At 40.9% G+C, this 16,555-nt stretch overlaps 1 protein-coding gene across 5 annotated transcripts in view; it reads right to left on the bottom strand.

Annotated features, from left to right (window-relative positions):
• The window catches only part of CRAMP1 (cramped chromatin regulator homolog 1), a 53,208-nt gene that overhangs the window by 18,765 nt on the left and 17,888 nt on the right, over nt 1-16,555 (bottom strand). For all 5 annotated transcript variants that reach the window (XM_014958815.1, XM_014958814.1, XM_014958816.1 and 2 more), the window contains 6 exons: nt 15,548-15,596; nt 9,052-9,137; nt 8,463-8,586; nt 7,244-7,325; nt 4,932-6,191; nt 2,356-2,533 (listed from right to left, as the gene is read on the bottom strand). In XM_014958815.1, the coding sequence (XP_014814301.1) occupies nt 2,356-2,533; nt 4,932-6,191; nt 7,244-7,325; nt 8,463-8,586; nt 9,052-9,137; nt 15,548-15,596 (1,779 nt within the window). The remainder of the gene's footprint in view (nt 1-2,355; nt 2,534-4,931; nt 6,192-7,243; nt 7,326-8,462; nt 8,587-9,051; nt 9,138-15,547; nt 15,597-16,555) is intronic.

The following is a 16,555-nucleotide window of genomic DNA, read 5'->3' as shown; positions in this document are numbered from 1 at the left end:
CTGGGGTTATTCAGCCTGGAGAAGAGGAGGCTGAGGGGAGACCTTATTGCTCTCTCCAACTCCCTGAAAGGAGGGTGTAGAGAGATAGGGATCGGTCTCTTTTCTCAAGTCACAGGCGACAGGACAAGAGGAAATGGCCTCAAGTTGCGCCAGGGGAGGTTCAGGCTGGATATTAGGAAAAATTTTTTTCACTGAAAGGGTTCTCAGCCATTGGAATGGGCTGCCCAGGGAGGTGGTTGAGGCACCATCCCTGGAGGTGTTCAAAAGACGGGTTGATGTGGTGCTGGGAGGTATGGTTTAGTGATGATGCTCCTTGTTTGTTGTGTGGGTGTCTATTTTTGTCAGTTGGGTTGACGGTTGGACAAGATAATCTTTAAGGTCCCTTCCAACCTAGAAGATTCTGTGATTCTGTGATTTTAAGCACTATAAGTGATGTTGCACCACAGCTGTTGCTTTACTTTTTTCTAAATCTCTTTGCATGATTCTTTTTATTCTCTTTTTTTGTCTCCCCAGCTGGCTGTGTGGCTTTTGTGGAGCTGTCAGTTTGTCAACGTTTTCAGTTCTTCTCAAGTGGACACAGGCTATCTTCTAATCTTTATTTTCTACTGAGAAGGCCAAATCAATTTATCTTTAATTAAAAAAAAATACCCAAAAGACGAAAACTGAACAGGAATTAGGATCTAGACAGACTCAGGACCAAAGTCCATGAGGGAACACACCTGGAAGGCTCATCACCAGAAGTTACCCAGCAGTTTGCTTTCTGACAGCCAAATTACTGCAGTTATTTAATAGTGCTGTATGTGAGGATACAAAGAGGCTTAATAATTACTGTATACTAAAGGCTGCAATCCATACCACAAGCAGTCCTATTTTAAACCCAGAACACCCTTATCAGAGCTGATAAAAGGAATTCAGTTTGTCTACTAAAAAAACACAACTTGGGGCGAAGATATCAGACTTGCTTGCACATCCTCCGTCTGACATGCTGCAATGCCATCACCCAAGGGTAAGCCAAGTGCCTTTCCTGGACAGAGCTGCCAAGAAGCTACATGAGTTAGCCAGGTAGAATGCTATACTGAACACACTTTTACTGCTCCTCTGTTCAAACCAAACAGCTCAGCTGCAGCCTACATGGCTATCTTTGGGCCTGTACAAAAAAAGCAGGAACACACAGTCTGTATTTTTCACTTCCTGACTTTGCACTAAAGGCTATGTGCTTCATCTTAATACGTTAAACCCTGATATGTTAAACCCTAGTGCTACACAACCCTACTTGAAAGTCAGTGATGCAAATCAAAGGCTAACATGGACAATTATATTTGTTTTTGAACTGAGGAAGCTCTGTGTAAACCAAACAGGTGTCTGTTTCTAGGGGATCAGACATGAAGTATTGTTACCTTCTTGCTGCTTCTGTCTGGTATCCTCAGCAGATATCCTGACCCTTACTTAAAATGCTTCAGAAAGGATTTTCAAGGCACTAGGGAAGCATAAAGTACAATCTCACAAAAATGAATGTCACAAACTAAGTAAGTTTGATTCTTCGTGCAAGTCCGATTTAAAAAGAGATGTCTTTCAAGCCCGTGTATCTCACTGAAATGTAACAATTTACCTGTTTGATCTATTAAATTATTGGCTTTTTACTAGATATTTAAGTATGTCCTTGTCTGCAAGTAAGTACAACGATGCTTTAGACAAAGATGAAATTGCTATAATACCATTTAAAAATGAAAACCACACAGAGTACTGAGTATGTTTTACGGCATCAAATTGCTCACGGTCCATTGCTTCTCATGTCACAGGTGTGAACAGGACAGCATCAGAATCACAGCTGTTCTCAATAACCCTGCCACCTCCACAGACTCTAAAGTCCCAAAACATTTGCTGGCAAATCCAACTATACTGAGGCATAGAACTGAAATTCTTGGAACTTCAAGGCTAGGGCTCACCTTCTATTAAAAGGGAATTCATAGTCATTCTGTATTTTATAATGGCAGAATGGCACAAAAAATTGTCAGCAATTATTTCATCAACAAATTTTACACCACATATTTACCCTCTCACCCTGTAAGCCTTCACTCTCTTGAGATCCCACATCCTGTGTAAGCTCCTAACCAGTTCATCTTCAGCAAGAGTGACTCCTGAGACTTCTGGACTGTAAACTGGATTACTGACATGCATTGTTTTTCATGATTTGAAGTAGTACTGAATTTAGGACAACTCTAACACATACTAACGTTCCTGAGCAGTTACGTTTGTAAGAGCAAGAACACTCATTCTCCCAGCGTTATACGTACTCATCATGGTACAAGGTACTAACAGTGTGATCTCTTGCCATGGATTTTTATGAATACTCACCTGAAGAGCTGGAAGCAGCACCAGCAGAGAAAGGCTTGTTGTTGCGAAGGGCAGACTGATTTCGTGCACAACCTGGGCTCCTGGTGCTGATGGCAATCACCTTCCCTGGAGGAGTCAGTGACTGCTCCTCTTGAGCAGGCTTTATTGGGGATGTGGCAACGGAGCTCATCTCGGGCATCTAAAAATGCACACACATTAAACAAATATTGTGTACCGTTACAACAGCTAAATTCTTAAACTCATCCTACTTAGAAAGCTTAAAAAAAAAAAATCTGACATACTACAGTATCCTTAAGGACTTTAGCCAATACCTCTGCGTGGGTCTGTGGTAGGCAGCTGAAATTCCCTTCCTATGCATTTAGCAGTGTTAAATGTCATTGGTTCAATATAATTAATTTAAGTTACAATTGGGTTAACACTCAACAAGCTTCACACAGTGTGCTGGACCACCCCCAGATAAAAAGAAAAAAAAAAAGAAACAAGGTAAACACACAGATCTGTCATAGTAACATAAAAAGTGTTGGTTTTAATACAACGCAAAACTACTTTTCATTAACTCTAACAATCTAGAGGGCTCCTCTGGTTGGAAGTATATGTGGACAAACATATTTTGCTCTTAATTCTGAACAAGTAGAGACCAATAGTTAGACCATCCCTTCTCCAATTTCATTCTGTAAAACAGCAATAACCAAGAGACACATGACTTTTCCAGGCCTATCCAGTTATCTCATTAAGTCATTTAAATGCTTTTCAAGAAAATACTCCCTTTCTAAGGATGTGTGTGCAACAACAGGCTTAAAACTACTACCCACACTTGACTGCAATGCATTTTGCTACAGTTAGTCTTACACTGATAATCTTGGTTTAAAAGAATGAACCACAGCACAGTTGGCCATTTCGCCTTTGCTACACATTATGCTGAGAAAGTAACAGATATCTAGACAATCAATCCTTCCTCTGTTAGAACACCTTGGGGCAAAAATGTTATGGCTCCTGTTATTATTTGATGAAACACAGAGCAGTTAATTGACAAAACTTTAAGGAAATCTACAGGATTCTCAATTAGGCAGCAAATATCATCCTCGCCTCTTGAACATGTATCAGTCCTGTGACATTCACTGCCGCAAGAACAGTACCACTTCTTCTGAAACACAGCGTGGATAAAGTGGTATTTGGCAAATAGAAGAAAAGGTTATGTTATTTCTTTTTTATTGCAATGTACGATACAGCATGTATCTAAAAGAGCTCCACTATTTTTCAGGAGCACTATGCTACTTTGATTAAGACACTGAGAGTGCTAGATTGACAGGAAAACACTTGCAAATAGTAACTGCTGGATTCTCCCTCCTCCGCCCTCCCCCCCCTTTTTATCCCTGTCTCCCCAAGTCTAAGGAGATGTCCTTCTTTCTAGCTTGTGATTGTTTAACTGTGTCATCTCTGGCTGTCACATGTGTCACCAGAAGCAAAAGTAAATGCCAAACGGGGAGACATTGTCACAAATCTGTGAGACATCAGACCAAAAGCCTTTACAGTTTAAACAAAGTCTATATCTGGAGCCATATCTGAGCAAAAATGGTTTAAACTTGTAAAATCCTACATTCTATGTCTATAAAATGAAGCTCAAAAGGAGCTTCAGGGGAGGGAGGGAAGCTTCAGGGCAGCCTAAGTCTGCACCTACAAAGAAAGATCAAAGAACTCCGTGTGTTTGGGAACAGTGCTACATTTGCATCCTATGATGGAATACGATGCAAATGGTATCTTTAACTCATCATATCTCCATCACAGGAATTCAGTCAAACCTATTGACTTCCATGTCTTTTGGTCTTTAAAAGGATGTTTTACTAAGTTTCAACTGGTTGCACCAGGTGGAAACGGCTGCTCGTGGGGACAGATCTTAAACATCGGTTACAGGGTGCAAGAAGGAAAGCACTCCCAGCTGTATGCCTAAGGAAGAGGACGTTTTTCTGGGTCTATTAAATAACTATCCTAGACACTGGGAACTTTACAAAAATCATTGTGGCAGGCATAGTTATGTTGGCTATGCTACCCCAAAGAAATACATTCTTTTCACAATTACACTTGGTGCAACTTGAACTACATAAGCATTGGAAATTAAGGGTTGCAGTTTTCATGTGGAATGTTATCTCATCTAGGCTCCATTTCCCACAGAAGGTTGGCCCAGATGATCTTCCAAGGTCCCTTCCAACCTGGGCTGTTCTATGGTTCTATGAACCTGAGAGAGAACAGAAGGCTCGTACCCAACCTCACCTCATGACTGTTTTCAGTAGTGAGATTAAACGTTCACTCTAATACCACTGAGACTCACGGCGAAACACAAACGGTAGTGTAAAAAGCAAATGCAGTACGCTGAGGGGGAACAGCAAGCCAGACTGTGTTGGGAATGTTTCTGGGGGGGTTGTTTTTAGTTTTTTTGGGTTTTGGTTTTTTTTAAAACACAGGAACCTCCAAGATCTTGACAAGGCTGGTCATCGATTTGCTGTGAGAACAGGACTGGGCAGTTATTCCCCAGATCAAATAAGACCTTAGCATCTGAAGCACAAACAAGAGCTACTTACTGGTTTGGGATTGACTTCAGTAGAGATGAGTTTTAGAAGGCAATTTAGGAGTCTCTGCTTGTGAAAGGTCGTACATGCAGGAACAGCACCTGACTCAGATGTTTGCTCCCTCACATCCTGGGTTTCTGGCTCCAAGACAGCCAACCAGTCATATTCTAGCTGCAACTTGTTCGGTTTGCCCATCATGAGGTAGACTTCAGCCAGCGTAAGGCTCTCAGAAGTTCGTAGACTCCATCCTTCTTCTCTAACCTGTTGAGAGAGCCGGCTTGGGTCATCCTTGAGAGACTTTGTACTAGATTGTCCCTGAGGTGGAAATGAGGAGCCTAGCTTCTCTTGAGATTCCTCCATTACTGCATCTGTTATATCCTTGGTACAAGCATCGAGCTGCTGGCCCTGGCTGTGGCTAGCCTGAGACTCAGATCTGGATGGGCCACTGCCAGGTGACGCCACACCACCTCTCTGTAGCTGTAAATAGGAGTCAGATGTCTCTGTGCTTCTGCTGCTTGGAAAAGCCACAGGAGAAGCATCACCAGCTGCTGGAGTGGAGTCTTTCCCGTGCAGCTTGTCTGTGCAAGAACATTTCTCTGGGACGATCAGGTCGTGACAGGACTTCATGTACCTTGGGAATGGATCGAGCAGAGACAACTCCTCCACATCAGGGATCTTGCTGCAAGCACAAGCTGTGCTGCACAATGGTAGCACAGTTGCTTGGTCACCAGCCAGGGCCTCCCTGCCCTCCACACAGAAGGTCACTGAGCTCAGCTTTTCATGATTCCCTCCTGGATCTTGAAGTCCAGAAGGCAGTTTTTGGAGAGAATTAGTGACGCCAAGATTTGAAGCTGCTCCTTCCACCAGGCCAGCCTCTGGGGCACCATCTTCAGTGCTTGCAGAAACTTCAGCTGTGGGCTGAGGGGTCCTGCTTGACTCTGTAGTGCTCTCTGCCTTCCCAACACCCTTACTTTCTGTTCCCCGTGTGTATTTTAGCTGTCCCCTAGCTGTCCCCTGGCCACTCTGTATGCCCAGGATTTGCGCAGGGGGTAGTAAGTGAGCATCTTTCGTGTTCTGTTTGCATTTGCCAGTTTCCTGCCAATGCACAGTGCAGAAAGCCTTGGAGTGGACCACTCTGGCTACCCCAGGCAGCGGAGTGAGCGTACAGTTCTCTCCTGGAAAGAGATGGAGCATCACTTTCTCCTCTGAGAAGCTGCCTCTTGTTTCTGTGTCTCTGGAGTCTTGAAGCTGCCGTTCTTCTAGTGTTTTACGCTAAAATAGATGTGTCAAGGAATATAACAGATGACTGTGTCTTCCAAACAAGCACCTGGGAGCCTGTTTTGCAAGTTTAAAAAAAAAAAAAGTAGCGGATCAAGGACACGTTCTCTGTTCAGCACTGATATAAAGACTCTATGATCAGAAATTAAGTCCCTTTGTGGTGCTAAGGATGACACAGAAGATCTACTGCAAGCACAGACTAAGTCTCTGTTCTAGACAAAGTTACTTTTCTCTGCTTCCCACACCACTGTAATTGTAAAAACAAAAAACCCAGTCAAGAAACCCCAACAAAACCAAGCAAAAAACCCAACATCACTGCATAGCAAAACAGACTCCCCTTTCTGCACGGTAGCCCCCACCTTACATGTTTTGACATCCTTCTAAGTTTCAAGTGCTATGCTGCTACTTCTTCCAGGCTCACTAATTAAAAAGAAAAGCCTGAATTAAAGAACGAAGAACAGGATTGAGCAAACCAGTCAACAGGAGAACAGAATGGCTGTTAACTCACAAATCCTTCTACTTCACGGATCAAAGCTCAGAGGCAGGGATCTCTCTACTGCTGTATAATTCAGCCAGCGAGTAGACACAGAACAGGCAGCAGCAGCCATCTAGACAAGAAGGTTAAGCCTTCATTTGGTGAAGCTGCATAAAGCAAGTGGAAAGATGTGTCCTTAATCTCTCCGCTGAAGCTAGAAACAAAGTTGTCAATTATTAAGCAGGCTTCTGTGGTGGCCAGCCATGTATAAGGAAACAGACTAAGCTCACTGTTTAAGGAAATTAAATAAAGGCAGGGAGCTTCACTTTTTACTAACTAGCTTTTCAGAGGATCATAGTAGAGATTAGCTGAGGTAAAAGTGGAATATTATGGGATTTCCCACAAAAGGCTCCATTAGTGATGCTGAGATACTGACCTCTGCCTTTACTAAGCATGGGCTGGTAAATTTATGAGGTAGAATCACATTTCCAATGCAAAAATGAACTTAGAATAGGAAAGGAATTGTTCCCCAAACACAGCATACAGAACAGACTATGTGGAAAAAGGATACAATACGCACTTCATGGAGAGCCCACTTCTGCTTCAGGAACTCAATGAGGCTGGAGACCTTCCGATGTAACTCCACAATCATCCTGTATGAAAGATAAACAAAGTAAGGAAACAGAGAAAAATTGTCAGCAGAAGTTCAAATCACAGCCTGGATGCTAGAATTGGAATTAAGGGAAGAAACTGTCATTCTGCAATACAAGCACAGAGAACACACCTAGAACTCCCAAGCTCTAAGACAAAAAAAAAGAAAAAACAAGAAAAAACAAGAATATATGTTAACTCACAACTTTAAAATCTAGGTAACTCACAATTAAGAAAGATCTAAAAGCTTATCAGATAAATCTGATTGCCACGACTCAAGATACTAGTTTCTCCAGATGGAAGAAGATGATAGGAAAAGATGGCAAGATTTAGCTAAAATGCAAAAGTGCAGGCAAGGCACAGAACTACCACATGACGAAATAAAGAAAAAACGCACACCAAAACCCCTAAACATTTACTTTTTGCTCTCAAAGCATTTCACAAAATAAACCTAATGCTAAAAATTGTCATTCTCCTCTGTGCATGATCTTTGGTCATTATACTGAAGTACTCTATTTGAAAGAACAATCACTAACACAGAGGCCTTCCATTTCCTGCCCCAAGTTCTGGGCTAGATGCAAGTACAAGGATGAACAGCCATTGCTGATACTGAAACAGCAGCACCAGCTAAGTTTTACAGGGAGATCAAACTACAAATACCTTCCTTTCTGCTAGTATCACTGGGTTGCAGCTGACACATTCAGAATCTTGCTGGCAGACAACCCTGACTCTTGTTTTACTTCCCTCCCCTGTGCCTCTGTCTCAGGGTACACATTTGACACGAATTTTGGTCGAACTCATGCTGCATACCTCCATTTTACTTGCACCCTGCTCTGACAACTAACTGGGTGTAAGCAGCACACAGTACAGTCATCTCCAACTCTAATAGCTTAGATCATTACTCAAATTGAAAGATATATTGAACAATGGTAATCTACTTTTCAAGTCTGACATCATGTTTACAATGATTACGTACTCTGGTTGGACAAAGCCTTCAGAATAAGCACATTTAGGCAAACTGCATTATCGAAGATGAACTGCCCCACTGGCCAAGAGAACCCTGAAGAGAAAGGAAGATGCCTGAATGCTACTCGTATTTCCCTACTCTATTCTGAGCACCACAATCAGTTCTTTGTTACCTAAGCCGTGGATTCTGGGCAAGACTCTGTACCCGAGCCCATGCATGGTTATTTCGTGGCTGCAGCTCCACAGGAACCTTGAGAGGAAGACGTACTGGCTTCTGGTCCTCTTCATCACTAACGCCTGAAGGGAGATGAAGCACAAAGGGCGTGGGTCAAAGCAAGGACAACTCAGTCAGAACACTATATGCTCAGGTACATGAGAAAAAAGCATCACAAACATCAGCATCACCTCCAGACAACTTAAGCAGCTCAGTTTTGCAAGCGGAGCCTGCTTCCTTAGATTACCTCCTGTTCCACTGTTTGTTTTTTTCCTTAGACACTGCAGTGGTACTGGAGCTTCCAGCTGAGCAAGCAGTGTGGCTGGAAACTTTGAACAAGTACAGGATTTCAGACTTTCAAACTGCACTGATTCTACTTATTGAGGGGCAAGGAAGGGGAAAAAAAAAAAAAGTATCTGTGCCCAACACAAATGTGAAATAGCACAAATTCCCCTGCCAGTAATGTACACACCAAAACAGGCCACGCTCTCTCATATTCTTCTGACCACCTGTTAAAACCCTTTCACATTCCAGTGTCTCTTACTTACCATCTGGATCACAGAGTTTCTTCAAAGCCCTGCACATCGGAGCTTTGATTCGAAGGTTTCGGCCTTTGTAACGAACAGTCGTAGCCCTGAATACATTGAAAGAGAAGTATTTACAGGCACCATAAACAAAAGTTTGTGAATACACACATATTGGGGACACAGTCCAATACAAACACGGCTACAGGGATGAACAAAGAAACGTAGGGGGTTGCAGTGCAGATTCACAAGAACATTCAATCTTTTCTATGACCTTACTTTTCATTACTCTTGTGACTCTCCTCTTCCAGACTTCCCTGAAACACTTACAGAGGGACTGGTCTTTTATAAAGCAGACTAGAATTACATTAGTTCAGTTGAAGAGTACCCTCAGAGCTAACTTTGCATAAGACAAGTGGTTTTTGCTTTAGTCATCTCTTTGTACTCCTAATTCTTAATTATGGGAAGAAAAACTATCTTCTGGAATGTCAACAGTAAATCTGTTGCAGAAATGAGATCTAACAGCTTGTGCAGGAATCTGAACTTTTACAGTATGACTTCACTGGCTCTTAGCTTCGATACCACATTAACAGCTCTAAAGATCCTTAAAAGCAAGAGGCCATTTTTGTTTTCACACAGTGGAACTACTTGATTTTTTCACCCCCTCAGCCCTGTTTTCTTTTTAGAGACTTAAAAGGCAGGCATTGAGACCAACTGTTACTGATGGTAGTATTTACTACCTATTGCTTCAAGCACTAAGGATCAGCCGGCATAGGAGCAGCAGGATTGAACACAAACCCTACCATAAAAAGAAAGAAATCACAAAGAATATTCATTCCTATAGCAGGATCTGGTTTTTTTCCTATGCTGTAAGGAAAACAACATCAGGCAGAAAGATCTCTTGCCTACACTGTGCTGACAGGGAAATTTGCAAGAGGGCAGCAGAAGTGATGTGGAGAAGATGGAGCTGATAAGGTGAGCAGCTCAAAAGTTTCAGTTACCCAGCTGTGAATTTCCACAGATTCAGAACAGGGCTGGGAGGGCAAGTTTCCTCAAACTGCACGGAGCTCCCAGAAGCTGGAGGGAGTATGTTAGCCCTCATTCTTTCTAACCACAGAAGTAGAGATGGAGTAACTAACAAATAAAGGAGAAGGCTCTCAAGTGAAAGTAGCAATAGTGCTACTTAAGTAAAAATAAAAAAGACCCAGGAGCTACTTGCCTGGATTAAAATAGTACTTCCTATCTCCACATCTGCAACAACAGCAGCTGCTGTAACAGAAGCATTGTTACCTTTCCTCCTTCAACCTCACCCTAACCGGAATTGTTGGAAAATTGAGTTGTTTGAAGATAGCGGGTCCCATCAAACACAATGGCTAGTCTCTGCCTGTGGAAAGACTCTTAGAGGAGGATATAGTAACAACTGTGGACACCTAGTCAATGAGATACAGTAATGATGAAAAGTCAAAGGCTGGGTCATTACAATGGACACCTCAGTCTTAATGTGTGAGGCTCAAAGTGCTCCTTGTCATTATATTAAAGTGAAGATATGATTTTACCATAAAGTCAGCATTTGTTAGAAAATAAATCTCCTGAAAGTATATTTAATCACCTAGGCAGTTGCACTGTGTTTTTTTTTTTTTAAATGTGTAAATAAACCAAGTTTCAGTAAGAGTGAGGACGAGATCGATCTGAATCAATCCAAACCCACTTATGTCAAATTAATTGAGACTGCAATGTATAAAGACAGTAAAACTCAGCTATAAATTCTGCTGCTCTCAAATTCAGCTCATCAATGTTTGGACAACTTCTCTCTTGGGTCTGAATCTTTAGGTGGAGAATATCCACTTTTCTTCATGAGCCCATACTTTGGAATCAGCCTGGTATAAAAGTGCCTGGTACAAAACCTGAAGGATCTGGCAGAACTAAGAGAATTTGCAGTAAATAAAAAAACTATAGATATGTATTACAGTACTTTGTACAGTGTTTATTATTATTTCCTCCAAGAACAGTAACCGAAAAAACAGCTGAGGACTAAAATTCTTCAACTTTTACTATAGCTCCTGGAATTCTCTATTCATGTTACTTTAGTATAAAACTGTGTAACATCCTTATGACTCACAACAAAAATGCTTTGCTACAGAGATTCAATGAAAGTTACATTTACTCTACTAACATTAATGCAAGGAATCACAGCAAGGAATTTTATGAAGCTCGTGTTGAGATGACAGGATGCACGAAAATGCCAGAAAACACCAAGTTTGGGACTGTGACTGAACGGTTGTGCAGAAAACAATGCTGCTGCATGAACATGCCAAAATTACCGTCTCCCTTATTCTTGCAAGGAGTTAATTACAGCATTGCAGCAATCAGAACTGCTGTAATTATTACTTTGCTTAATGAAGATATGCCTATATGTCTGTTCCTGTTCTAGTGGAAAACGCGGTTTCATAATAGCCTCATTACAAAATCCACTAAAAACAGTGAAAAGAAATGCAATAATTCAATGCACCTTGAAACAGGCTGCTAAATTGCAAATTTACACTACTTCAGGACAGCAAATTCTTTTGACTACTTGTGCAAGCTGAGACTCTCCTGCATCATAATGTTACCTAATGCAACACCTTGTTATCAGATGTGCCCTGGAAGTAGCTGTATGCAAGCGAAGAGTCAGGAATAGCATCATTATTATTATTCTAAATTTGACACTGTAAGGGTGTAAGTGAGATTGTGGGGAGAAACATGATTTCTTCTTAGATTAACTGATAAGACTATATAAAACAGACAAGCTTTGTGGGAATTGCTTCATAACATGACTTGAAGGTGACTGAATGCTCAAAAGGCGATTTGACCCACCTAGAGCAGCTGAGCAGATTTGATCAAGCAAAAGAAGAAAAAATGAGAAAATGAAAGCACTGCTGTTCATTTTTCACATTTTCTGTTTCTCTTAAAGCGCCTAACTAGTTGGCCCTAGAGCGTTTATTACTGAGACAGGCTTCCTGGTTTGTGTGCCACCTGCCCAGCTGCATCTGGGGCTGCAGGTGCCCATGTTCTGTTGCCACCGGGCAGCTCACGTAGGAGCAGAGCAGCATCACAGGCTCCTGGCTGCATTCATACCTGTGCTAAAAGGCAGAGGGAGGAAAAAACCCAAAGCACCCACCAAAACCTAGGTTAAAAGCCAGAAAAGAAGTGTGAAAAACCCAAGTACATTACAGGAAAGATACTTAAAATATATATATATATATATATGTAAATTTATGAGAAAAATCATATTGGAGGAAAGCAAACAAACGCAAAACCGATAGAGGAGCAGGAACTCCTGTATTCCCCGAGTACTGACTGAGAACGGCACAGTTTAGAAGTTAGCAAGCAAAGTACACTGTTCGGTAAATGAAGGAACATAGAGCACACAAAAATTTGACAAAACAACAGTAAAAGCTTCATGTAAAAGTTTCTGCCTTGGCACTACAGCACTCAATGCTTTTATTGTCATTGTTTCCGAAAATACATTTTAGAAGTAGTGTCCTAGCCCTACAACTTTAGGTGCTCTGCCTGGAGAGTCAGGAATAATTCCCATAATTCACTTTTCCATGAAGTATGATGGGTTTCAAGCACTCTAGGGAGAATCTCATAGTAAGTTATTCTTTCAACTAACACAAAATTAGACATATTTAGAGACTGTAGTTTCCTAATTGAAATCCATGGCCGGGAGGCTGGAAGGAGAATAGCTCCACTAATTTAAAAGAAAAGTACAGCAAAAAGGAGACAGCGTGCAACAGAACTAGTCATCTTAAAAATACGTACTTCCTTCTCTTCTCTTACCCAGACTCTGGATGTTTCTAAATGCAGAAAATGGTAAATCTTTAAAAAAGTTATTCTACTGGATGCATATTAAGAAATATAGTATAACTTGACACCAAGAGCATATTCTGCCTACTTAAAAAGATTGGCTTTGTAAATGATCCTTTTCAGTTAATTCTATTATCACGGTTTTTAGGGAGTTACAAATTCCCTCTTAGCATGTCAAACAGCTTTTACAAGGAAATGGCAAGCAATGCAGGACCACTCTCACCCCACACAATGCACACCCAGGAACTGACCCAGACACAGCAATCAATATCTGGTAACAGTTTCTGTCTTTAAAGGTTTTTCTTACTTGTGATATTAAGAGCCTCAGGTTGGGGGGCAAATCCACATATGCTAACAGACACGGAGTAGTACAGTGCTTCAACTGTTGTGTATTTATGTTATTTCTTTAATTATGTGTTCATTGTGTTTTGGGGTTTTGTTGGTTTTGTTTGTTTTTTTTTTAAACCTCATCCACAAATCCCACATATTTACAAACATATCCAGAAAATATTTAACTTCCTTAAATATAGTTTCTTATTAAAGGTTTTTTTACTATCTTTACATAAGTTAAATAAAAACATCTCACTCCTAGAAGTTAAACAAAACAAAACCCTTTTGGTTTAAGTTTATAACCATGGGTTTCTGAGCAGTTCTGATACATTGCTGTATATTTGTTTCCTGTTACATATCCTAATCACACAACCCAGCAACATATCATTGCTCTAACAAAAAGATAGCAACAAAGGACTGGACAGAGAGTGATTCCAATTCCCAATAATTTCTAATGGAGTTTTGTTTCATAGTTGTCCTCCTCAGTGACTCTGAAAACTTCTTTCAGCAGCTCGCGTGGGCCAGTGCTGACGAGTATGCGAAACCCCTCTGATGAGCTAAAAAAGCTGACAGAACAATTCTTATCTTCCTCTTGCATTTATAAATACCTAAACTTTGATCTATTCTCTAAAAGATCCCTGACACATCCAATTACAACTGTACCAAAAGCTACTGAGTAGCCTGATTTTACAGGTTACTGAAATTCTGAAGACAGGTACAAAGCTGTAGAGCAGTGAACGGCCTTATCTTCAATGACCAAACAGGGACACATCTCACGCAGTAATTCTGCTATTACCTGAAAGAACCAGTTGACTAAGCTTTCAGGCACCTGGGTTATAAGCTAGGAAGATTTTAAATATGGTTTTCTTATAAGCACCTCAAACGGCTATTTGTTTTTCCATGCACCATGTAATTATTACAGAAAGTCAGAGATGACGTGTAACATAAGCAAAATAAGCACTGGATTACAATGTATAACTCCAGAATCTACAGTTGTCCTGCAAATAAACTGCCAGGTAGCTCCTCACAATCTTGGCCTCTCTTGATCTTTCTTAGCAATTAAACGAGGCTAATGTTTACCTAGGTCAGGGGAAGATCATCAGAACAACACGTGTTCACATTCCCCATTTTTAATCACTTTTGATCTGGTTTCAGTCAAGACTTTCAACATAGTGACAAGCCTTATAAAGTGCATTGCAGTCAGAGGAAAAGCAGAAGTGTCACACTTGAAACATGTTAGGAACTTAAATAAACAACAGCTTACAAATAGAGAAGGGGATCAGAGAATTGGAAAGGCACTGAGTAAGATGACAGTTTTATCTAATGGGATATATGTAATGTGCTTGCTTGTGTCAAATATGAGGCTGCCCTGCACATGCAGGGAATTAATTCAGATGGTTTAGACATCCGAGTGGTAATGAAGATGAAAATGAGGACATTTTTTCCCCTACAGTTTGCTCCTCTTCGACTTACCACATGGGGTAAGAGATGCAGGACAAAGAGGGAAGCAAAGATGCGTCCTCCATCTGGTAGAAAGGAAGCCCATCCAAGAGCCTATGCAATTTCTGAACTGCCTAAGATTGTTCATGTTATGCATTCAAAGTGCTAGACTGAAGCTACGGCTTGCTAGAAACCACCAGTCTCATTTATTACGGTTTACACTATTTGGATGACCAGTATTAGAAAGACACAGAGACCAAAGTGACTGCCTACACCCTGAACTCTGGAGATACTCAGGATATGAGGGAAAACACACAAATACACAAATTCTAAAAGCAGGACCAGCTCAGAAAATTTTATGTAGAAATACATCAGGTATTCCCTCATTTCTAAAAGCATAGCAACTTCTAACCCCTCCTGTATTCTAAAAGTACATTGCCAAGACTGAACCCCCAAATCCCAGAATTCTTTCTTGAGGTGAAAGAGAATACTTCTTCAAGTCAAGCAGAAGGTGAAGCGACTGGAGGGCTGAGGCCTATGGTACACTGGAAGTGCTGTCTCTGGTCTGAACATTGGGACTTGTAAGCACTGTTGGCAGAACTGTTTGGAGATGAACTATATTCCCTATAGTGAAACATAGTTACAATGCCGTAACTTCTGTAAAGACTTCTCATTTCATTACCTTCTCACACTTCACCCATCATTTCTTACTAATAACAATTAATAGCTTCATGGAAAAAGAGAGGAAAAAACCCTATAAAAACCAAATATAGAATGGAAAATGTCAAACTGCAGCTGTAAAAAAAAAAGTAAGGAATGCCCCCTAGACTCTGGATGACCAATTCAACAATCAAGCTGCTGAACAACACAGTCTGAAGCGTTTCAGGAATAAGTTCTTACTTACCCAGCTTGAATGAGCTCATTGAGTTTGGCTGCATTCTTGTCATCCATACCTTTACATGAAATGGGATAAGACAGTGAATTAGGATTTAAAGTGATATAGTCATGACCTGGTTTCGTGTCCTGTTTGGTTTTCAAAACTGTTACATTTTATTTTCCCATTGAATTGATGTGCATAAATGAGCTATAACATACCCTTTCTGAAAAGTTTCTATTTTCATAATGTGGAAGCTTTACACAATCCAAGGATTTCCATGAAAATTACGTTTTACTGATGGATTAAGTGACCCTAGTTTAGGTGCTACAGTCATGTTGGGTTGCTGGGTGTTAATCTGACACTGTGGTATTAAAAAGAAAAGCTTCCTCATCTTCCTGCTCAATCTCAGTTGCTAAGGCAGCATGGCATAATGAAAGAGCATCAAGCCATCTCGTAACCAAACGCAACAAAAAAAGGAAATAAAAATAATAAAATACACACTTAGCCCACACTTCTTTTCTATGCATTATACAGGCCATTTTTAAATGGGCATTACGGTAGCTTGATTTATATTCCCTATGATAGTTATGCCCAGACCTATTTATTGAACAATTAACCTCCCTCTGGCATTGCTGAGAGTATTCCTGACATGCTTTCCCGTCTCAATAGCTCTACATAAATTGTATCAATTTCTGGGAAAATGGGACTGGGTGAATACCAGAAGAGGGGCAAAAAGGAAAAAAAAACCCAGAAGGAAAAAAGAAAGAGAAACCACTTTCACCAGCTGCAGAGCAGACCTCTCAAACTGGGAGTAGAGGCTCACGGCTTAAGCCTAGTTGGTCTTGGAGGCTAGAATTTTCCAAGTGAGATCAGGTAAAATCCATAACCAAGTACCAAGTTATAAAAAGACAGAAGCACTGAATGTGCATGCATTGCCATGGTGACTGTATGAAACCTTATTCCCAGTCATAGCAAGGAGAGTCTGTTGATGTTTTTAAGATAAGGTGTGGATATAGGGAAGAAATACTAATACTG

The sequence above is a fragment of the Calidris pugnax genome, unplaced genomic scaffold, assembly GCF_001431845.1.
Source record: "Calidris pugnax isolate Ruff unplaced genomic scaffold, ASM143184v1 scaffold244, whole genome shotgun sequence".
NCBI lineage: Eukaryota > Metazoa > Chordata > Aves > Charadriiformes > Scolopacidae > Calidris > Calidris pugnax.
The sequence above is the reverse complement of the archived record's forward strand: the minus strand, read 5'-3'. Positions and strand labels throughout refer to the sequence as shown.